We start from the raw sequence: 20,393 nt of genomic DNA, 5'->3' as shown, positions 1-20,393 counted from the left end.
TTCAGTGACAAAGCCCCCGTGTGACACATGTGGTTTGTCCCTCATGGGGACAAACCTTTGTCTCCTGGGCTGTTGTTCAGTAGTTCTGACACTGGGTGTCTGTAGCACAGACTCACAGGGAGGCACACAGCTGACCCCGATGAGGTCATGGCACAGCTCTGTGCTGGCCTGCATTCCAGGTGTGGCACTGATGCCCCCTTGGAGCTGGGAACAGGACTCAGAGGATCCTTCTGGTTCATTGTGGAGATGCCAACACAGCTGCTCTGTGAGGATGTTTGGTGGCTCAGCTGTTTCCTCAAAATAGCCCGATTTCCAGGATGCACATCACACTGCCTGTAGCAGTGAGGCTCTAAGTAGGAAAGGTGCATAGCTTTGAAGGGGCCAGATGGTAATGTTAGAGTATTGAAAAGAGTTCTTAATTCATAAAATGGAATAATTTGGCTTGTACTTTTATTGTTTCTGTGCCATTTTAAAAGTAAATTCCTCTAAAATAAGGAAGTTTTATTTTTTAATTTTCTACACTTAAAGTAGTTATGAGTAACATTCATTTTATTGGCGGTAATTAATTGGTACTATTTACAAACTCAGTCTGAAATGTGAAAGATGAACTGAAAAAATGAGCAATTAGCTTTTTTGAATAGGTAAGACCTTGAAAGGAGGTATTGTGAAGCATCTGTGAAGCAGTTGCAAACCAGTCTTGAGAAGGTTTCCTTCTGTAATGGGGTCTGCTTTATTAGTTAATCAAAAACTAAATAGTGGTATACACTAACCAGTCTTGGTTAAGTTTAAGGGACTCAGATAAAAAGTGGAATGCTCAGGAAGGAAATTGACTTAGTGGGCAATGTCATTTTAACTACAGAAGGAGCATGTAAATGTTTCCTGAATGAAGATGCACTTCCTACTGTGAAGCTTAGGATCTATTTTTAAAGTGTTTCAGGCTTTTTGACTTTAATTATGCCCTCTTCTTTTTTTTAACAGGGTTCTTGGGGTTCTGGAAAAGATCAGTATAGCAAGGAACTGCTTGTGTCCTCCATTTTTGCAGCAGCTAGTCGCAAGCGGAAAAAAACTAAAGAGAAACCACAGCCAAGTAGCTCAGAGGATGAGTTGGATAATGTGTTTTTCAAGAAGGAGCTTGCAGAACAGTCTCGTGGTGACACAGCAAAAGAGAACACAGCTAAAGGGGAATATGAAAGAGAGAGAGAGATAGGGAGAAAACAAAGGATGTTTGTCCTGAAGGAAAAAGAGAACAGCAGTAAAAAAGATGTGAATGTTGTAAAGGATGAAAAGAAGTCATTAAAGAAAGAAAATATCCTGACAGAGGAACCTTCACTGCCTTACGATGAAAAATGTACAAAATCATCAAATATCAACTGTCTGCAAACCATGCAGAAGAATAACCCAAAAATGCCTATTTCACAATCTTCTTCCCAGGTTGAGGAGACAGTGTCTGACTCTGGCACTATGCTAAGCACTTCCTCCCAGGCTTCCCAGCACAGATACGCATGCAAAAAAGTAGCCAGCCCTGAAATTAAACACAATGAGTTTTTAGCAGCTGATGTCAGCTCCATCACCTCAGATTACTCAACTACTTCATCTACTATGTATCTGACTGGTTTAGATGCCAGTATGCTGAGCCCTGAGGTGCAGTCAGTGACAGAAAGCAAGGGAGAAGATGCAGATGATGAAAGAAGTGAATTGATCAGCGAAGGGCGTCCTATGGAGACGGACAGTGAAAGTGACTTCCCTGTCTTTGCCACCAGCGCTGCTGCCGAAAGGCTGTCCAAAGGGAAAGTTCCAGAAGTGGTAAAGACCAGTCGGAGGAACTCTGAAGAAAGTGAAGTAAGTTGTACTGAGGGAAGTTCCACGCCAAAGTTAGAGAGTCGCAGACTTTTTAGCTCGCACAAACTTATTGAATGTGATACACTCTCCAGGAAAAAGTCTGCACGGCACAAAACGGACAGCGAGGGGTCAGGGGATGCCAAGAGTGAGAAGGACTTGCCTACTGTGACCAAAATGTTCGACATGATGAAAAAAGGAAGATCCACAAGCAGTTTAGCTACATCGGCCAAAAGCGAGGCTGACAAACAAGAACCTACGTGGAGACTTAAGATTACAGACAGGTTAAAGCTGCGACTCAAATCATCTGCTGATGATATGTTTGGAGTTGGGAATCAAAAAGCTAACTCTGCAGAGACTGCAAAGAGAAAGAATATCAGACGAAGGCACACACTTGGAGGGCAGAGGGATTTTGCTGAAATAAGTGTCCTGAATGCTTGGAAAGCTCAAGAACCAAGTCAAAACAGAGAGAGAGAATCTGAGCTTTCAGCTGTGACTCGGTTGAAGCCAAAATGTCCAGCCCAGGACCTCTCGATCTCGGACTGGCTTGCACGAGAACGTTTACGCACTAGCACAACTGACCTTAATACGGGTGAAACTGGAAAGCCCAGACTTGAGAACACTAACTTAGCAGAGGTATCAAAGGTAGAACTGCCCTCATCTGCAGACATGCAGGCGGATGAAGGCAGCTCTTCCAGCAGCTTGACTTTAATTAATAGAACACCACCTTCGGGACCATTTCAGCCACCAGACCAGGTAAATGGTGAAAATTATCAGAACATGAACAAAAACAACTTCAGCCCAGCAGTTGATGCCCATCCTCATAAACTGTCTGGGACCCAAGTGGTTAGATCTCGATTTTACCAGTATCTTTGAAATGGGAAGATATGTCCACTGCAGCAATTCATTAACTTACCCTCACACTTCCCAGTAACTCTGCGTGTGTGTGTTTGCGTGTGTGTGTGTACATATATAAATATTTTTTTCCTGTACTGTTGTTGTTATGCAGCCTTCATTTGGGCTGGTTTCATCAATGTGCCCTGTGGAACGTCTTCACAGTGCATTGCCACAGCCAGAAGAACACTAATGTTAAAGTATATATATATATTTTAAGAAAAAGTATATTTGATGGCTGCATACAAATGTTGAACAAAGCATCTGATGCAACATGCTGTGTAGTGTATACATGGTTTTCTGACTGAGAGTTGGCCTGGCATTAGTATGCAGGAAAATTGTTCTTTTGGTTTAGTCACTAACAAGTGCCTCATTATAAATTCATTTGGTTTGTTAGGGTGCCATATTGCTAAATTAGAGAAACTTATTACAAACAAATAAATGCATTTTACTGTTAATGAATTTCATTACATTTTACAAATGTTAACACAGGTGGCTACAGAGCTTCCATTCCTTAGGCATTCCAGTAAATATTGGAGTTTTATATTTCCAATTTTAATACAGATTTTGAGTTTTATGTGACTTGAATTTCTAATCTTTCTGTAAAATAAGTAACTTAACTGTACATATTACATGTGTATCTTTTCTTCAGATACCAGATTTGATATAAATGTTGTAACATAGGCGTGTAGATAGTGGATACTGGATGGAACTGGTTTCTTTTATTGAGAATATAATTCTGCATGAAGACCTAATGAATCCAAACCTGTATCATGCCTGTGTGCATACCCACTTAAACACTGGAAATAAAATTGTTTTGGTGACCCTTTTTGTGATTCAGATTCTTTCTGATGAACGGTTCTGAAATGTCACACAAGTTGCAGTCAGGAACTGCTTTTAGGATCACCAAACCTGCAGTTCCTCCTGGATGAAGGACTTTTGTTTGTGGGGCCACACTGTGCAGGTCAGCAGGTGAGAGAGATGCAGCTGGTTAAATATTTTCATCTTTATACATGATTGATTCTAAGGTATGTAGCAAGTGGGTTTATGTTTATGTGCAGGTTTTGTTAAGTCAGAATAACCATCAGTATCTGCCAGCCAGGACAATGCTGTAGTTTGGGTCTTGGACTTTTTATAATTTTAACTAAAAAAAAAGTTTTTCTACGCTAAAAACTCATCTGTGTATGAGCTCTGTCAGTTATATTTTTTTTTATTGTATGCTCTTCCACACCTACTTGAAAACAAAGCAGCTGTTCATCACTTTGGGTGTCCCTGTGTCATTGTTTCTTGCTTGGCAGAGGATTAAACCTCTATCAGTGTGTCCATTTACTGCGAGGAGAAGGAATTGTGGTACTGGGATGTGTTGGCTGATGTGCTTTTAGGCAGACCTCATTTCTTTCCAGAGTGACTGTTACAGTCCTGTGCTTTGATCTGCTGTGGTTTTGAGCCTTCTGAGAAATCATAAAAATTGGCTGTGAAGAAAAGTCCCAGATAGAACAGCTGACCTCTGTGAAAGTTCTCACCACATAATTGGGTGCGCCTAATTCCAGATTCCGTAAAAATGAGCCATGTTCTTGTGGTCTCCATGCAAACTAAAATGTCTTTTCCTCCTGGAGCAGAGGGGAGGTGGGTGCATTAGCAGGGTTTGGGTGTGCAGTGTTTGGAGGAACGGGTGTGTTTTTGAAGGGCAGATTAACTGAGGATGTTTTCTGTTACAGTCCTAACAGTAAAGTGTACTTGAACTTACTGGGCTTTCAGAGCACAGTGCTGTGATACCTCTAATGCTGTTCTTCAGCAAGTACCCATTGTCTTTTACTGGATCTGTATTTTGTCCCATCATTAGTCTCTTAAGTTTGTCAGTGTGTGCTGAGCATCCACTGGAAGTCACAGAGGTCTCTGTGTGATGGACTGTACTTAGGGAGGTGCACAGGGGAGCCTGGGGGTCTGCACCTTCCTCTGCTTTGACAGCCATTTCAATAGGTTAATTTCCATTTTGTTGTGTTTATAGATAATTGGTAATTTTACTCCTGAGCCCCAACACATGGCTGTCAACTTTTGTCTTTGAGAACATAGAACTGTAAATGTATTAAATGAAGAAGAACACAAGGTCATCTGAAAAATTATGAACTTAAAAAACAAACATGCAAAATATGACTTGTATTGGCTGACAGTGCTGTAGGTACAAGTTTATTTCACCTCATGAGCCTCCATGCTATTCTCTGCTACTGCACTGGTAACATGGAACATGTAGGGGAAACCCATGACTTGGGAGAAAAGATGCAGGGAGCATCTACCAGGGGCATCAGGGAGAGGAGGTTACTGAGCTCCCCCTGAAGAAAGTAGTGAGTGACTGCATATCTGAGTCTGGAAAAATGCTGGTTTTTCTGCTTCTTGAAGACTGCCAAGATTTGGTTCACCTTAAATTTCAGCCAGTGTGGCAACTGAGAAAATAGACATTTTAGGGGTCATTGCCATGCCCTGATCTTAATAGCAGCTACCTCAGACCCTTACCTGTCGTGCTTTTTTTATTGTGTTGGGGATTTTTTTTTTTTCTTTTTCCCCCTCCTGTGGAAGAGAAGGGTGACAGTCTGACTCAAAAGGGAAATGCATGCACACAGTAGACTGTCCCGAGGTGGATACTGTCAGTGTTCCTCTGGAGGCTGGATTCAGTGGGATGGGGAGCTCTGCAGGCTTGCAGAGCAGGTGAGGTGAGCAGGGATCACTGAGCCATTCCCCCCAGCTCAGCCACGTGTAGCCAGGGCAGATTGCTCTGGGCTGGGGCTATGGCTGGGTTTTGACTATTTCCATAGTTGAAAGCTCCAAAACTTCCCTGGGCAAGTTGTGACAATGTTTGGTCATGGAGCAAAAAGGGATTTTTTCTTTTATATAAACAGAATTTCTAAACATTGCTATTTGTGTCCATTTTTTGTTTCTGTATTTCATTAGAAGGATTCAGACAGGGCTTGGAAAGTACTTCTGGGCTGAGGACTGTTTGCAGCTGTGAAGCTGCAATTTGTTAGGGATAGGGTAAGCTGAGATCTGATGGAAAAAAAATGTATCGGTAGCAATGGTAGTATTTGGATTTTTAAAATCATTCCTAACAGCAATTCCTGCTTCAATGGTTTAGTCTGAATTGTCTGTCTGGAGCGTGGCAGCTGGAAGGTGCTGTGTGACTGCTTTTTAAGATTTTTAGGGGCTTGTTACGGTCCCCATTAGTATGGCTCACAGCACTGTTGATGTGGAATTAAGACATGGCCACAGTCCAGACAGTTTCATACTTTCTTTTGTGCTGCTGCAGAGCTGAAGGAAAATTCTTTGCTGAGCTGCACATAAAGGGCCTCGGGTTCCTGTGCAGCCTCTGAGAGCCTCTCCACTTTGTTCAGGCAAGATGAAAAAGTTTGAAATGTGGCCTCATTTAATACAAAAAGCTGTGGTTTTGTTCCCAAAGCCAGGTCATAACACCATTCACATTTAGATAGTAATTAACCAATTAATTTTGCCAGCCTTTGGACAGGGGTGTGGCCTGAAGGGGGAATGGCTTAAAGCTGGGCTGCAATACACCCTGCAGTGGTGCACGTACCTGTGGCTCCCAATCATGAGACTGTCAAAAATCTGCCTTAACCATCTGCTATCAAATCCCATGAGTTTTTAAGCCTGCAGGAAGGGCTGCCTTTCGGAGGGGATCAGATGAGTTTTGGCCCTGCACACTTTATATGTCCTGCACATATTTCCCTGCTGTATGCCCCTCTTTGGCTCTGCCTTCCCAGCTCTGTGTCCTGCCCAGGACAGGGGCTCTGTGCTGTGTCACTTTGTGTGGTTTTGCTGCAGTCCCTCCCTGTAGGAGGAACTGGCTGACAGAGATGATGCTTATTCTGCTGTGAAGTCCTTGGCTGGCTCTGACTGTGAGCTCCTTCAGTGAGCAGCTGTTTCACTGCTGGATTTCAGAGCAGTTTTACCTGTCCCATGGCTTGACCCAAACTTCAGAGGCAGCCACCTCTACCAAAACTGCTCTTCGTAACCAGTTTGCAGTGGGAAGCCTGTCTTTTTCACTAGTGTCCAGTTCTGATTTCTTCTGTGTCCAAGGAATTTATTTACAAACTTGATGGTTTTGCTGAGTGACAGCCTGTGTACAGCTCTTCCCTGCCTGTGTTTGTGAAAGCCTGGTACCTTCATTGCTGGACAAGCAGGATGGAGAAGGAATAAACATTGCTTGGCTTGTGACACGGGCAGTGCTGCCTGTGCAGTGGGTTATGAGCTGGCTGAGCTGCTTGTTTCCTGGGGTTGCTGCGCCCCAGCACTGAGCAGGTGCACCATAAGGTGCAGGTCAGAATGTAGCTGAGGCTTTGGCTGGGTGTAGAGTTCACTGCCTGATGTGATTTTCACACCACCACCACCAGCAGTGAGCACAGCACTGCCTCACTGCCCGTGCACAGCAGTGACTGTACCGGGTCATTGGGTTGTTATACAACCACTGTCTGTGTCTAAATTCAGCCAGACACAGAATGTGCTGCTGTAAGCCCTCACCTGCAGAGGCTCGGAGAAGCAGCTGTGGGAGCAGTGCCAGAGCCATGGGGACATCTCACTGCCATTACAGACGATCAGTTATTAGTAAGTCACTGTTCAGTGAGTGTCTGATCCTTGGGAGGTGTCAGACAAACAGCTTAGGAACAAATCCTTGAGGTTACATTTTGGCTATATAGAGGGGGAGCAGGGTACCCAGAGCTGCTGCTCTTGTGTGCTGTCTGTTGCACGGGGAGCTGGTAACAAGCTCCAGCATTGGATCAGGCAGGTTCCCTTTGGAGCCAGGGAATCCTGTAAGCCATGTGTGAGCAAGCAGAGATCAGAGCAGGCACTGGAGCCACCAGTCCCTGCTGCTCTGCCCTGGCTGGAAGGGACCTGGCTCCACTCCAGAGGGGCCCTGTGGGTGCTCTGACCATGCCTCGTGCTTTGCTTTGCCTTGGGCTCCCCAGCCCCAGCTCGGCTCAGCCCGGCGCTGAAGCTCCTGTGCTGGGGGTGGCAGTGACCTGAGCCCGCTGGAGGCAGACTGTGGCGTTCCTGAGGGATGGCTCAGTGGTTGCTCTCACCCTCCTGGAGGGAGGCAGACTGTGCTGTGTTCCTGAGGGATGGCTCAGTGGTTGCTCTCACCCTCCTGGAGGGAGGCAGACAGTGTGCTGTGTTCCTGAGGGATGGCTCAAGGGTTACTCTCACCCTCCAAGGGTACCACCTTGGAATGATGCTTCTAGGAAACTTCCCTTTTCACAAGGGGAAATAAAACAAGGAGTACCTCAAGGTGGAAAGGATGATATCTCATTCAGTCATTTTCATTGCTAGCTGGTTTTCTAACTTGGCATTCCAGCAACAAGCTTTTATCAATAGCAATTTGAAAGACCCCATTTTGAAATTACTAACTAGGTGTGGCCTTAATCTGGGGAAAATCAAGTCAGGTGTTCTAATGGCTTAACACCCTCAGGCAAACAGCTGAACAGCCAATTGAGACCATCTGAAAAGTTACTAGTGACAAAATACAAATATATAAGCATGCAGCCCTTTATTTTTGTAAAGATCTTTGCTTATCATAGTTCTGTATATTACATTATGGTGTTATACAAATAAATTTATTTACAAAACCATTAGCTATGCAAGTTTTTTGCTCTTCTCCTATTTAACTGGTATCCATCTTTTTCAACCCTTCCCATATGTATTTTTAAGCATGCATAAAAATTAACTTTGGTGTGGTAAAACTACTCTATGTGCCCAGCCACATACAGTATTTATTTATTTATTTATAGATATTTATAGATATGTACAAAAGTTTGCCAGTATACAGAACAGTACTGAAGTGTACATTTAAAAATCCACAATGCAATACATTAATGGGCTACCAGGTCTCAGTAAAATAAAAATGAAGGAAAAAGGGTGGATTGAGCTAAGAAAAAAAGTAATCAGCAACTATCTATATGTGTAAAACAATTTATTTTTTCCTTGTCTGTCAAATTCTTAAATATAATCTGAATGGCAGTGCAATAAGTTGAGTTGCCTCATACACACATAAGACCAGTCTTGTTCTGTTTCTTGTGCAGAGGTTTACTGTCCAGCATACTACTTTCAAATGTACATTACAATAGTATCAAAATGTTTTGGCAAAAAGATCTCGAAAGGAACCATGACATTTGTTGACAAAAATAGAAATCTGTAACAAAGCTAAATAACACCAAAATAAAAGAAAAATATTTTAGTCTCAGTTTTACAGTTGAATATAATCACACTTTAGTATATCTCTGTTCACTTCTAGACCTCATAATGAAAAATAGCTTTATACAAAACAACTTAGTAAATTTTTATCCATACAATTCCCCATGCTCAGTACACCACTGTGCACACGCAGTTCACTCACACACCTTCACACTTTTTTAAAGAGGTGCTGCCTATAGAAAGAAAATGCTCTTTTATCATTGCAACAGCAACTGTTTTCCAAAAAGCTTCACTCTAATCTAGTGTAGTCATTCAGTATTTAGCACGTGATTAGTATTAAGCCTCCAGCAATACAACAAAATGGTTACGTTCCCTGGTTAAAATATTGGCTGTGGATTCTGTGAACAAAAAGCCTCGGTGACCTGGCAGGTGTGCTGTGCTTAGCCTTTAGGATGGCTCCTTGACCGTGGATGGGGCGGACTTGCTGGCATTCCCGTTCTGTGCCTTGTAGCTGTTGAAACTAGGGGTGTGGATTGTCCTGATGCTCTTCATACCTTGGCTCAGGGAAGGGGGGGAGATAGAGGAGGGGGGGGAGGTAGAGGAGGAAGGAGGGGGTGGTCGGCCGTTCTGAGTCTGCAGCGAGAAGGAGAGGTGGTGACCTTTCCCTGGGTAAGTGGGGCTCTGCAACTTGGAGGAGCCATTAGAGACAGAGGGGATGAGGGAGGTAGAGTAAGTTATACGACCTGTCTGAGGACCGAGAAGGGAGGAGGAAGGAATGGAGGTTTTAGTAGGTGGATTAAGAGGGTTAGAGCTGTCACCGCTAGAAGCAGGTGCTGAGCTGCTTTTCCCAGAAGTGGGAGAAAAGGCTGGGATCTTAGAAGCAGGTAGGGTAGGAGAAGTAGCCTTATAGTCCCCACCAGCTTTCTTAGCACTTCCATTAGCCTGCAAATAAAGATGTCGGGAGACAGTTTGTCAGAAAGCCGGTAACATGATAAACCAACAGGACCTGGGAAAACAGCCCTACAGAGAATCAGAACTAACAGTTCGAGGCCTGAGCTAAGTCCTGCAGCCATGGACTGGACCTGGTAGAAAACCCAAAGTGCCCAATGGAGAGTGCATAGAGAAAGAACCAGGAGAGCTTTGTGAGAAGGCGCGACCTACGTGTTACAGAGCAGGCACTACGTCGGCCATGCTGGCAGAATTAACGTGAGAGGGACGTCCCGCCGCGGGTTAATGTGCACCCACTGCCACCTACACCAACGGGTTAGTGTCCAGGACTTCCTGTAAAGACTCTGAACAGAAGCATTCCCAGTTCTCCTACAGAACCACCACATTAACCAAATGGAAAGTAATCAGGTAGTTGACATCTCAAAATCACAGCTGAATACCACAGTTTAAAAAAAAATAAAAATAATAAATTAAGAAAAAAAAAAAGCCAAACCCAATAAACAGACGACCCAAAACCCAACCAAACAAAAAAAGCAGCAGGTGTTTTATTGCAGACATGCATGCACAAGCATGGTGAAAAGATCAGTACTGTCATGCCCCCCAGGATCCAGGATGTCCAGTTTGACCTCAGGCATCCGATATTTGGTATAATCTCAGTCAGTTACTGGAGTTTTTAAATAAACAAACAACATGAAATGTCCATCCAAACACTGGGTTTAGGGTAAAACTACCTGTCTGTATTGGCGTGGATCCTGCAGCTTGTGCTGTTTGCCTGATTTCTCCATGCTTCCTTGTCTAGTTTTTGAAGCCATGGGGACTGGCATCCGGCTTGTCTGGGAGGCAGCGCTGGAGCCCTGTGGAAAGGAGTGGAGGGGCAGGGAGGGGAGACAAGAAGGCGTGGTCAGTGCGAGGGTGCCTGAACAGAGGACTGCACACCATGCGCCGAAAACAAGCCACAGTACTACATGCAGGGGAAGTTCAGGAGCTTCACACCGCGGGTGTTAATTCCAGAATCAAATGGAGAAAACTGCTCAGCTACTGATCAGCCTGGATTTCATGTCAGTGACACTTGTCATTTCACACAGCGGATTATTCAACCCAGCTCCCCTGCATTTGCCCATCACCAATCAGCAGCAAAGATTTTAAAAAACCCCAAAAAACAGTGGTCTATTAGCTGTTAGACACCTCGTGGGGAGCCCAAACAAGCCACCTGAAAGGAAGCAAACAAATCACAAGACCCTCTTGTTTAATGGTGATTATTGCAGATTTCAGAAAGCAGCTGGAGGTTTGATTTCTCGGACTAAGGTACCTTACGTGAAGTGGCTGGGAGTGATGCAGGGGGCTCTACACCAGCAAGGCTCTCATCCAGCACTACATGCTCTCGGGATGGGGTCTCTGGTACTATCTGGGCAGAGAAGGGGACAAAGCTTCCCTCAGAGGTGTATGTGTTTTCAGGGACAGGTTTTGGACTCATTTCACTGATGGTGTTTTCCAGCTGCTTTATAGTCTGCTCAAGGCTGTCTAGCGTTCTGTATGTACTCTGTCGAATTTCATCAGTCCTAGACAGGGACACTGCAGCTCCAGAGCGTCCCTCTTGCTTCCCAGAAGGACTTTTATCACTCTCCTCAGACTGAGACCTAGTGATTTCAAATCTCTTTGCTTCCTTGTGCTGCTTCAGGGTCCCATCTTCCTCCTCTTCTTCATAGACCACAACCTGCAAGGTCTTCTTCCCAGTCTTGGTTCCTGTCCGTATTGCCTGCGTCAGAGCAGCCAGCTGCTTTTTAGGGAATTTAAATTTAAATTTTTTCTTAGAATCCTGCCTGCTTGCCAACTGATCAGCAGAGTCTGAGTTTGCTTCTGTGTTTAGCCCATAGATCTGACGGTATTTGTTGAAATTTGTCTTTGTGCTTTCCTCCTCTACAGGAGGTCTGCCTTCTGCAGAGTCAGACCGAAGGTTAAATAGGTATGGCCCCTGGGGACCATGAGCTGCAGAATGCTCTGTGGTTGCTTTTCTGTCATTAGCCACTGGTGACTCTTCCTTCTGCCTCTCAGAGACTTCACGTGCTTCATTTTCTTCCTCCTCCTCTTCTTCTTCTATCTTTTCATCTGTCATCATTTTTTCCAATTCCTCATCACATTCCTCAAAAATGGTAGAAAGCCGTTTGTACGCTGACCTAATATCCATCGGTTCATCAAAAATGATGATGACAGGCTTTTTGTCCAGACACACCACAGGCTCTTCGCTGTCCATGTTCTCAGGGATGCCCTTCTCAGATGCCACATCCTTCCTCGTGTCGATGTTGACTGTTTGCACATCTCCTCCTTTCCGGCTCACTATGTCGTGAACTTCCCCACTCGAGAGCACCTGCACGGCTGTTTTGGTAATCATGAAGGCAATGTTTTCTGTGGGTGGGTTGTCTTCACTTGGAGAGCTGGCTGGAGAGTCTGTCTCCTCAATGCTGCTCACGCTGTTTGCTCTGGACACTTTGGGTCTCAGCACAACCTGATTGTAGTTGCCTGCAGACACTTCTTGCTCCTGCAAGGAAGGCTGAGGCCCCGCAGCCTCCTGCATGTGCCTCAGGAGAGGGGCAACGCTGCTGATGGGGATGTGCTTGCCTGTGCTCTGCAAGGCTTCACCCTGAGGCACACCCTGGAGAGCATCTCTTGACAGTCTGTAGTTTGGCTTTTGTTTTCCAGTCTCAACGGCTGGAAAATGTGATCCTAAGATATCTTGAGCCCCTCTTCGTTTGTCCTCCTCTGGCAAACCGATGCTAGACAGGTTTATGCTCATATTCTGAAGGTTTTTGTTAGAATAGTCTGTACTGTCTACAAACAAACCCTTGCTAAATGTAGGACTGTCATTCATTGAAAAGCCACTTTTATTGTCAGCTGTACTGGATGAATCAGAACCCAATTCTTCTTCAGTTCTCCCTTCCCTCTTCTCTTTAGGATGGTCACTATCTGTGGGAGATCCTGTTGTAGCCCCATACACCTAAGGGGGAAAGTTGGATTACTTAGTTATTCAGGGCTTTTATCTTTACAGGACTTTTATTTTTCCCCAAGATTAATCTCGGAGGAAGCGCAGACCTCGTGAACTCACCACTCCATTTACTGCTGCAGAGACATATCTCAAGTTGTCATCTGATTCCTGTCTTTCTTCAGGGCAAATTTCCAAATTCTGGCAGAACAGTGCATGATGTTACTGCTTTGTTCTATGCATTAGGTCAGGATGGGATGTTACCTTGTTTTAACAAGGCCTCCAGAATATGCATAAGCACATTAATTACCTTATTTCCAACACAGTGCTCCATGACCTGTTCACCTTCCTACTAAACCCCTCCAGACCCCCCCCATTTTTATAAGATTGAAGCTGAAAATCTCACAGTATCTGGTCACATTCTGCTGGGACATATCAAAGGGAGGCTGACATGGAAGAGCTGACAGCAAATCTGGTGTGCCTTGAAATGAAGTTTTATACCAGTAAAAGCTGATTTTCTAGTTACATTTTGCTCTTTCTAATGTTGGTCACATCTGAGCAGTGCTGCTCCATCACAATTAGTATCCTTACAGTCTGAGAACTTCTAAATCCTGGTTGCAGCTTAGAAGTATTTCATCAGAATTACCAGTGACACCCTGTGGTGCCTGTGGAAGTGCAGAATGAAACATTGAGCTACATTCACTTACATCAGAAATACCAAACACCAAACAGAGAGGACATCCACTGGCTCAAAAGAAGTGTGTTTATTCCCAGCAATGAAACTTCAGGGGGACTTTTTTCTTTATTTGCAAGTGAAGACCCCTGGAAATGCTGTTTCATAACACGAGGCTTTTCTTTGGGGTTTGGTTTAAATGCTAGTGACAACTTAGGAGAAACACCAATCATCAGGATGAAGGACTGACCTGAGGAGACACCAGGACTATGAATAAGAGAGAAATCTACAGTCAAAAGACAGCTCACCAAGAAGGAAAGTAATTTGGTCTCAGGTGCCTGAAGGCAGTGAACCAAAAGCAATAATGCTGACATTGCCTCCTTGAGACTAGAAGCTGACTCCTAGCACACCAGAAGGACAGATTATACTTATGTGAGCATCCAGACATGCAGAACAGTCAGGAGCATTGCTCTCCCAGCTGAGATGGGTGAGTGACGGTGCAGAAATCCCCAGACTGGTTGTGCATGCACGCCCCATGCATACAGAGGTTCACCAGATATAGTTTCTACACTTTATGTGACATTTTCTTATGGAGGATTTTACAGAAAAACTTGACTCACAATCAAACCACAGAAGCAAGAAAGCCACTCATACACCAGAGTCACAGTTCACCTCCACAAAGGCTTGTTCAGCAGTAACAAGGATGAACAGCTGCTTCCTCACATTTCTGAACGAGGAAAAGCTTTCATACAAACCAGCAGAGCACCAAGGCCTCAGTGGGCAGGCTGACAGTCTGCATGTTGTGCTGAGAGGCATTTTGGGATCCAAACTCCAGGGCTTGTGATCCCCTCAGGCACTGACCTGCTCAGTGCTGAGCACCTCCCAATCCCACAACATGTCAGACCCCTCAGAATTAGGCCAAGTGACCTAATTGCACTTGTTGCCTCTGGATATGCTGACTGTATATCTTTTTTTTAACATGTTCCACTTCTAGTTCCAAGCATCAGTGAAACACCTCACAGTGTCCTTGTACAATGTGTCTTAGTTTTGGAACTTCTGCTTTTCTACTAAAAAAATAAAACCACAACAAAACTCATTTCCTCAATGATTTTATCGTGACCATAATGTTCCATATTTAAAGCCAATAAACACTCTCTCATGTCAGATTACAAAAACAGATCTCATTAACCTTAATTTCCTGGACTCTGTGTTATTCAAATAAATATCAGTTTATGGCAGTTACTTGGCAGCACCTTTCAAAGAAATGTTTGTGTTACAGGATATGCAGTGTCCTGAGTGATGACCCAGGATTTCATGTAACAATACGATCTTCTCATTCTGACAACAGCAGTAATGAGGATGAATTCACGCTTCTTTTTGCTCTGTAACACTGTCATACACACAGAACAGTTTGTCCTTTTTCCCTCATACCCACGGACCTGTACCCTCACCCAGCCAGCTGTTTGCAGCTTTAGACCAGAACTGCTGTTTGGGCAGCTCCAACACAAGTCCTTAAGTGCAATGCCCTGACCTGGCAGCACTTGCATACACACACAGAATGCATGAGGAGGTTGAAATGCTGTGCTGAAGAGCTGTGTGTCCTTCCCCACCATACCCACCTTCACTGCAAACTCACATTTGGCTGACAAGTTGTCATGCCTGCACAACCCCCTAATGCAGCAGTGATGCAACTCATTATTGAACATAAAAAAGGGGTCTGCAAGGACAGAAGTAGTTGTCCTTTTCTTGTCCTGCACATTGGCTGCATGCTAAGTCAAATCAACTCAGTTGGCAACTGCAGTCCACGCACAGCTGTGAAATTTAACCTTGACCTGCCTACAGCCCCAGGCACACAGTGCCTCTTCTCAGTCCCATGATGAATTTTGGGCATTAACTTTAAACATAAGGGCAAATTCCTCCCATCCACTTTGACTCTGTCATCCAATAAACTGAATGGGATTTCTGAATATCTAACAACTATTTCTGGAACCAACAAATGAAACAAAATAAAGCATACATTCTCAAATTGGCTCCAGAGACTGAGAGGAACCATTAACTCCCCTCAAGCTTAGGAGAGATGCTTCACCATCCATCAGCAGAACAGTTGGGGAAGGATGCTCTAAGCAGTATGAGCATCTCTGACAGAAACTGATGGGTCCTGTTTTGATTTCACAGAATGATAAAATTTCATGCAACCATTGTACTATTGCTGATGAGACACATAATGAAGTTTAATATAGAGTTCTGTGTGAGCATTTCTGAGCCATACGGAGATAAAAGGAAGGAAACTGCTGGGCAGTGGTGGGTGGGGGTTAAAGAGAACAGGACACAGGATGTAAGATTAGTTTTGAAGGAAAGAAGGTTATGCCAAGACTGGGTGGCATGTCTACAATTGCCACTTGTTACCTTCTTTTCCTTGTGATGCATTAAAGTCCCAGGCCTTATGTCTTTAACATGTGTATCATTTCTGGACTGTTCAGCATGACTGTTTGAGTTTACATCCATAAAAGAGCACTTCTGGAAAGCCTAGGAAATAAATACTACAGGTTATCAGAAGACCAGGAACTCGTACACAGAAATATCTGGAGATGACCAACTACAAAGACAGCATTTGTTTTTAACAGTCACAGCTCAACAATGTTTTCTACAAGCTCATGAGATAATAATAGAGATTTCAGAGTATCAGAGTAAGAGAACCAGGGCATCCCTTCCAGCCTCTCAAGACTCTAACACCATGCTGACCTCAGTGCTCCCTGTAAAGAGGACAAGCTTGATTTCTGAATTTGCAGACAATGGAGATACAAAGGGGTGCTTTCCAAACTCAAGTAGGAAGCCCATGACAAACTTGGGGCTTGTGACAGCACCTATTTCCTTGTGGCTGATAATGCAAGAGTTACATAACTCCACTTGTCCCACAAACTGTTATTGAAAGTTTAAACATGGAGATGTGCCTTTGTCACAGTCTTTGATAATGAGCCATAAATTGACTGTCCCAACCTATGGGTTTGTGGGCACTGGCCTCCCACCACGTATCCTCCAGGACATGGCTCAGACTTTTCAGACATTTATTTTGCTATCCTCCTTTCATTTCTTTTGAGTTTCTCTATCCAGCTGGCTCCCAGACCTGGAAGAGCAAAACTAGTACTGCCACTATCACCATGCAGTGCAGGCAGAAAATTCTGCCTCACCAGAATTTCTGCAGGCCTCCACTGGCACATGGCCTGCCTTCAGTGAGACGTGCAGGGAGGACACGGCAAAGAGGGGGCAGTGCTCACAGGAGTTAGACAGTGCAGTAAGATTTTACTGTTATACCATATATTAGGGAAATTATTGATTCCTGGCAACTCATGAAATTAAAAGCCCTGATTACAGATTGAAATCAGGCCTGTTCTTTTAAATACTGTATTCTTTATATGTTTTGCATGTTTATGCAAAATCAGAAAAGTAAGGATAACAGAAAAAAATCCAGTTCAAAAAATCAGGATGTAGACTTGCTTCTGGTTTTCCATTACATGCCATTTGTATGTGTTAATAGACCCGAGTACCTAAGATGACATGAAACTAACAGAAAAAATAGTCTTGCTCCTCACAATAGAGGATATGGACTTTTCCCCAACTTACCCATTTGTGAGACCAGTGATATGGGTTTGAATAAAGCATCCTCAAAGTCCTTCAGACTCTAAGTGTCAAAAAAGCTATTTCCCTTTGGTATTTTTCTTATCACCTTTGCTCTGAAATATCTGTAACAGTCTCCAAATAGTTTGTGCTACAGCCATTGATAATTATGATGCCTTTTCCTGTTCCATTAAAAATCTTCACATTGCACTCAAGTTTCTTCTGGACCTCCAACAGGTTCTTCAAATGGGAGACACATGGATACTTAGTCATGGATGCAGCAGCACAGTGTGTACACACTGATCACTGATCTTGTACACAGACATAAAGACATGGCATGTTTTCACATCTACACCTGAGGCAGGCTCAATTTTGTGGCAGCATCACTGACCTGGGAGCTCCTGTCAATCTCTTACTGTAACTCCTATTTCTTTCCAAGGCATGCAGTTGTGGCCTGGCCAACATGTTGTTGCTCTTCATGTGGACTTTTTATTCAGCAAAGCATTATGACCATTAAATGATTGCTATCATGTCTCTGCTGTCATAATTCACTGATCTGAATAAAGATGATTTACACAGTAAGAATTTTAAATGTATTTCCAGACTTCTGATGAAAATACAGAGAGATACTGGGCCTGTTGCTGCTCCCTATGAGACCTGTCATAGCAGCAACACTTGCATCAAGGTCAGTGATTTCAAAAGCAGACAGGTCTCTATTATGCTGCAATAGGGTTTTTTTGTATACTCTGAGGTTCCAGATTTTTATAACAATGTTGTGTGATGTTTGATCAAATGCCTTACTAAAATGGTTATAGGTATACAATTCAGTTTAAGCAGTTGAACCTGTTACTTGATCTGAGTGTTGCTTCCTTTGACAGCTCTCTGTTCCACTGCATTGTGCTCACTGGCATAACTGTTTATGTCTGGCCTTTAATTCTTCAATGATTGAATTCCATATCTCATTTTCCATCTTTCTGCCTATGACTGACATCAAACTAATGAGCCTGTAGCTCTTAGATCAGGCAATTTGCCGCTTTATAAACATGGTATGCTGTTAAGCTTCTAAAATATACCTGGTATTTGGTATTGGTTTGAAATGAGTATTGCTAGCCCCCAAAGCTAGCACCCATTCCCTGCTGAATGCCATTCCCATGCCTATTTCTCTTCCTCAGCTTCTCTCAGCCCCCACTTTCCATACCTTAACCTCCACTTCACTGTCCCCAGCTGTGAGGCAGAGGTTGCTTTCCTAGAGACTGAGATGCTGTGACAGCTTCTGTGTCCCTGTGGGAATCCAGGGCTTCCCTCTGGCTGCCCTGGGACCCTGGCAGGGGGTCAGGAGCCCCCCTGGACAGAGCCCTGAGAGACACTGTCTGTGATCTCTGTCCATGCAAAAGAGTTTTCAATCTTACAGGATGAATTACAAGCTCTGAGTGTTTGATATAAGTAATAGTTAAGTGTGGCACCAGTGGAAAAGTAAAATTTTAGGATTCTAGATTAGGGGTCCAAAGGGGACAGGATGGAGGAAATTGGGCGTGTCTTGTCCTTTTTCTCCTTCATGCCCTCCACGTTTCACTGTAGTGTTGGCATTTTTCTGTTGGTTTAGGCTGGGGACACACTGTTCAATGTAGATGGTAGATATTGGCACATTATTGTAAATGCAGCACAGGGAGTTTCTGGTATTTAATGTTTGTAACATCCCACTGAGGGCAGAGCCCCACACGCTGCCCTGCAGGACAGAGCTGGGCAGGGCAGCAGAACATGTTAGAGATAAACAGAATAAACAACCTGGAAATCAGCACAGACGAATTATGGCTTCTTGGGCAACGGGGCAGAAAGACAGAGACTTTCTACAATCTCAGAATCACCAATACCTCAGATTCCAACATGTCCCCAGCTCTGGTGTCTCACTGCTGTCATCAGCACACAGGGGGGATAAGGGTGAACTGCTCTCACTCTTGAAATCAGCACTGGTGGGTGAGAGCTGAAGGAAGGAGCAAGGTGAACCCCTCAGAACGAACAGTTAGAGCTCAGTGCCCACATCTCCTGTGCTCTGAATGCTCCCTGGGCAGCACCAAGCCCACCTGTTGGCAGGTGGACAGCAGGGATCATCTCATGTTGCAACAGCATTCTAAAATACCAAAAGTTATAGCCAGTTAGGCTGATCCACATCTCCCTTCCTCATGTGGGCATGGAAGAGGACAGAGGGTGCCCCTGGAAAGCTGGAGCTCACTGATGGTAGCTGGAATAGTTGGCATTTACTGCAGCATTTCCATCACTGAAGTGAACTGTCCTATGTGATGTCAAGTGAAGGACCAGCAAGAGAGCACTCTTCTATGCCACTGGCAGAGTGATGGACCAGTTACACCACAGGAAATGGCAATGTCTCAGTGTTCAAACATTCTGGGAAACTTTGGATTATAGCATAGCCCACCAGAAGCAGACCCAGTTATTCTCTGCTCCCACCAAAGCACACATGACAGAGGCTCTCAGCACCTTGCCAGTCTGGTACTGGGTGAGCAACACTAGGCCAGGGACAACCACATCAAATGCACACCAATGTTTTACTTGTCCCATTTGCATGTGCAGGCTTCTCCAGTGGCAGCTACTGCATTCTTGATCACTGTCTCAGCTCCAGACCTCTTGAACAAAATTTGGTAGTACTTTCAAAAAGTGTACCACTCAGTGCAACAAAGTGGTTCTGGGTCAGGCTAGCAGACCTACTTTCCTTCATGTTCTGAGCTGGAAATTGCACTGAGGCCCTAGAAGTGATATTGGGCAGAGGTGTCCTCATGTGCAACCCAAAAGGCATACCTGTAATTCTGCCATTATTTTATCTCCTTCCTCTTCCTCTTCATCTTTTGCAGCTGGTGCTACAGCATGCCCTGTGCTCCGAGACAAAGCCTGGTCCTCTTTGGGGGCTTTGGATTGTGCTATTTGCCCAGCATCTTCACTGCATTCCTACAAGGGAGTGAGAAAGCACAGACAGATAATACAGCTGAACCTTCCTGATGCAAAGTAAACACCAAAAATTCAACACTACTGCAACTCCTGTCTTGCAAGGTCCCTCTTCCTGCTACTTCATCAGTTCAAAAGCAACCAATATTGCTGATGTGATTATATGTTCACAGATTAAAAAGCTTCCTAAATTGGACTTTCCCCACCACTTCCTTCCCCAGAACAGATGGGAAAAACAAGCCTAAAGAAACTAATTTTCAACATTTCTGTAAGAACACTCTCAAATCTGACCTTATCTTCCCC

At 44.2% G+C, this 20,393-nt stretch overlaps 2 protein-coding genes across 10 annotated transcripts in view; one reads left to right on the top strand and one right to left on the bottom strand.

Moving 5' to 3' along the window:
• ARHGAP21 (Rho GTPase activating protein 21) overlaps nt 1–3,554 on the top strand; it is a 111,094-nt gene extending 107,540 nt beyond the window's left edge. For all 4 annotated transcript variants that reach the window (XM_031503811.2, XM_021533120.3, XM_031503812.2 and 1 more), the window contains one exon: nt 979–3,554. In XM_031503811.2, coding sequence (XP_031359671.2) covers nt 979–2,712 — 1,734 coding nt within the window. In that variant the 3' untranslated portion in view covers nt 2,713–3,554. The remainder of the gene's footprint in view (nt 1–978) is intronic.
• Nucleotides 3,555–8,259: 4,705 nt separating this feature from the next.
• KIAA1217 (KIAA1217 ortholog) overlaps nt 8,260–20,393 on the bottom strand; it is a 231,108-nt gene continuing 218,974 nt past the window's right edge. For 2 of the 6 annotated variants that reach the window (XM_077788524.1, XM_077788527.1), the window contains 4 exons: nt 19,947–20,093; nt 15,927–16,046; nt 10,602–10,724; nt 8,260–9,864 (listed from right to left, as the gene is read on the bottom strand). In XM_077788524.1, coding sequence (XP_077644650.1) covers nt 9,370–9,864; nt 10,602–10,724; nt 15,927–16,046; nt 19,947–20,093 — 885 coding nt within the window. In that variant the 3' untranslated portion in view covers nt 8,260–9,369. Of the gene's footprint in view, nt 10,725–11,179; nt 12,863–15,926; nt 16,047–19,946; nt 20,094–20,393 lie in introns of all 6 variants that reach the window. The other 4 variants (XM_021533124.2, XM_077788523.1, XM_077788528.1 and 1 more) reach the window with 4 other exon arrangements.

Source organism: Lonchura striata, chromosome 1 (assembly GCF_046129695.1).
Source record: "Lonchura striata isolate bLonStr1 chromosome 1, bLonStr1.mat, whole genome shotgun sequence".
In the NCBI taxonomy this organism is placed as follows: domain Eukaryota; kingdom Metazoa; phylum Chordata; class Aves; order Passeriformes; family Estrildidae; genus Lonchura; species Lonchura striata.
This window is presented reverse-complemented; position numbering and strand designations above follow the sequence as displayed.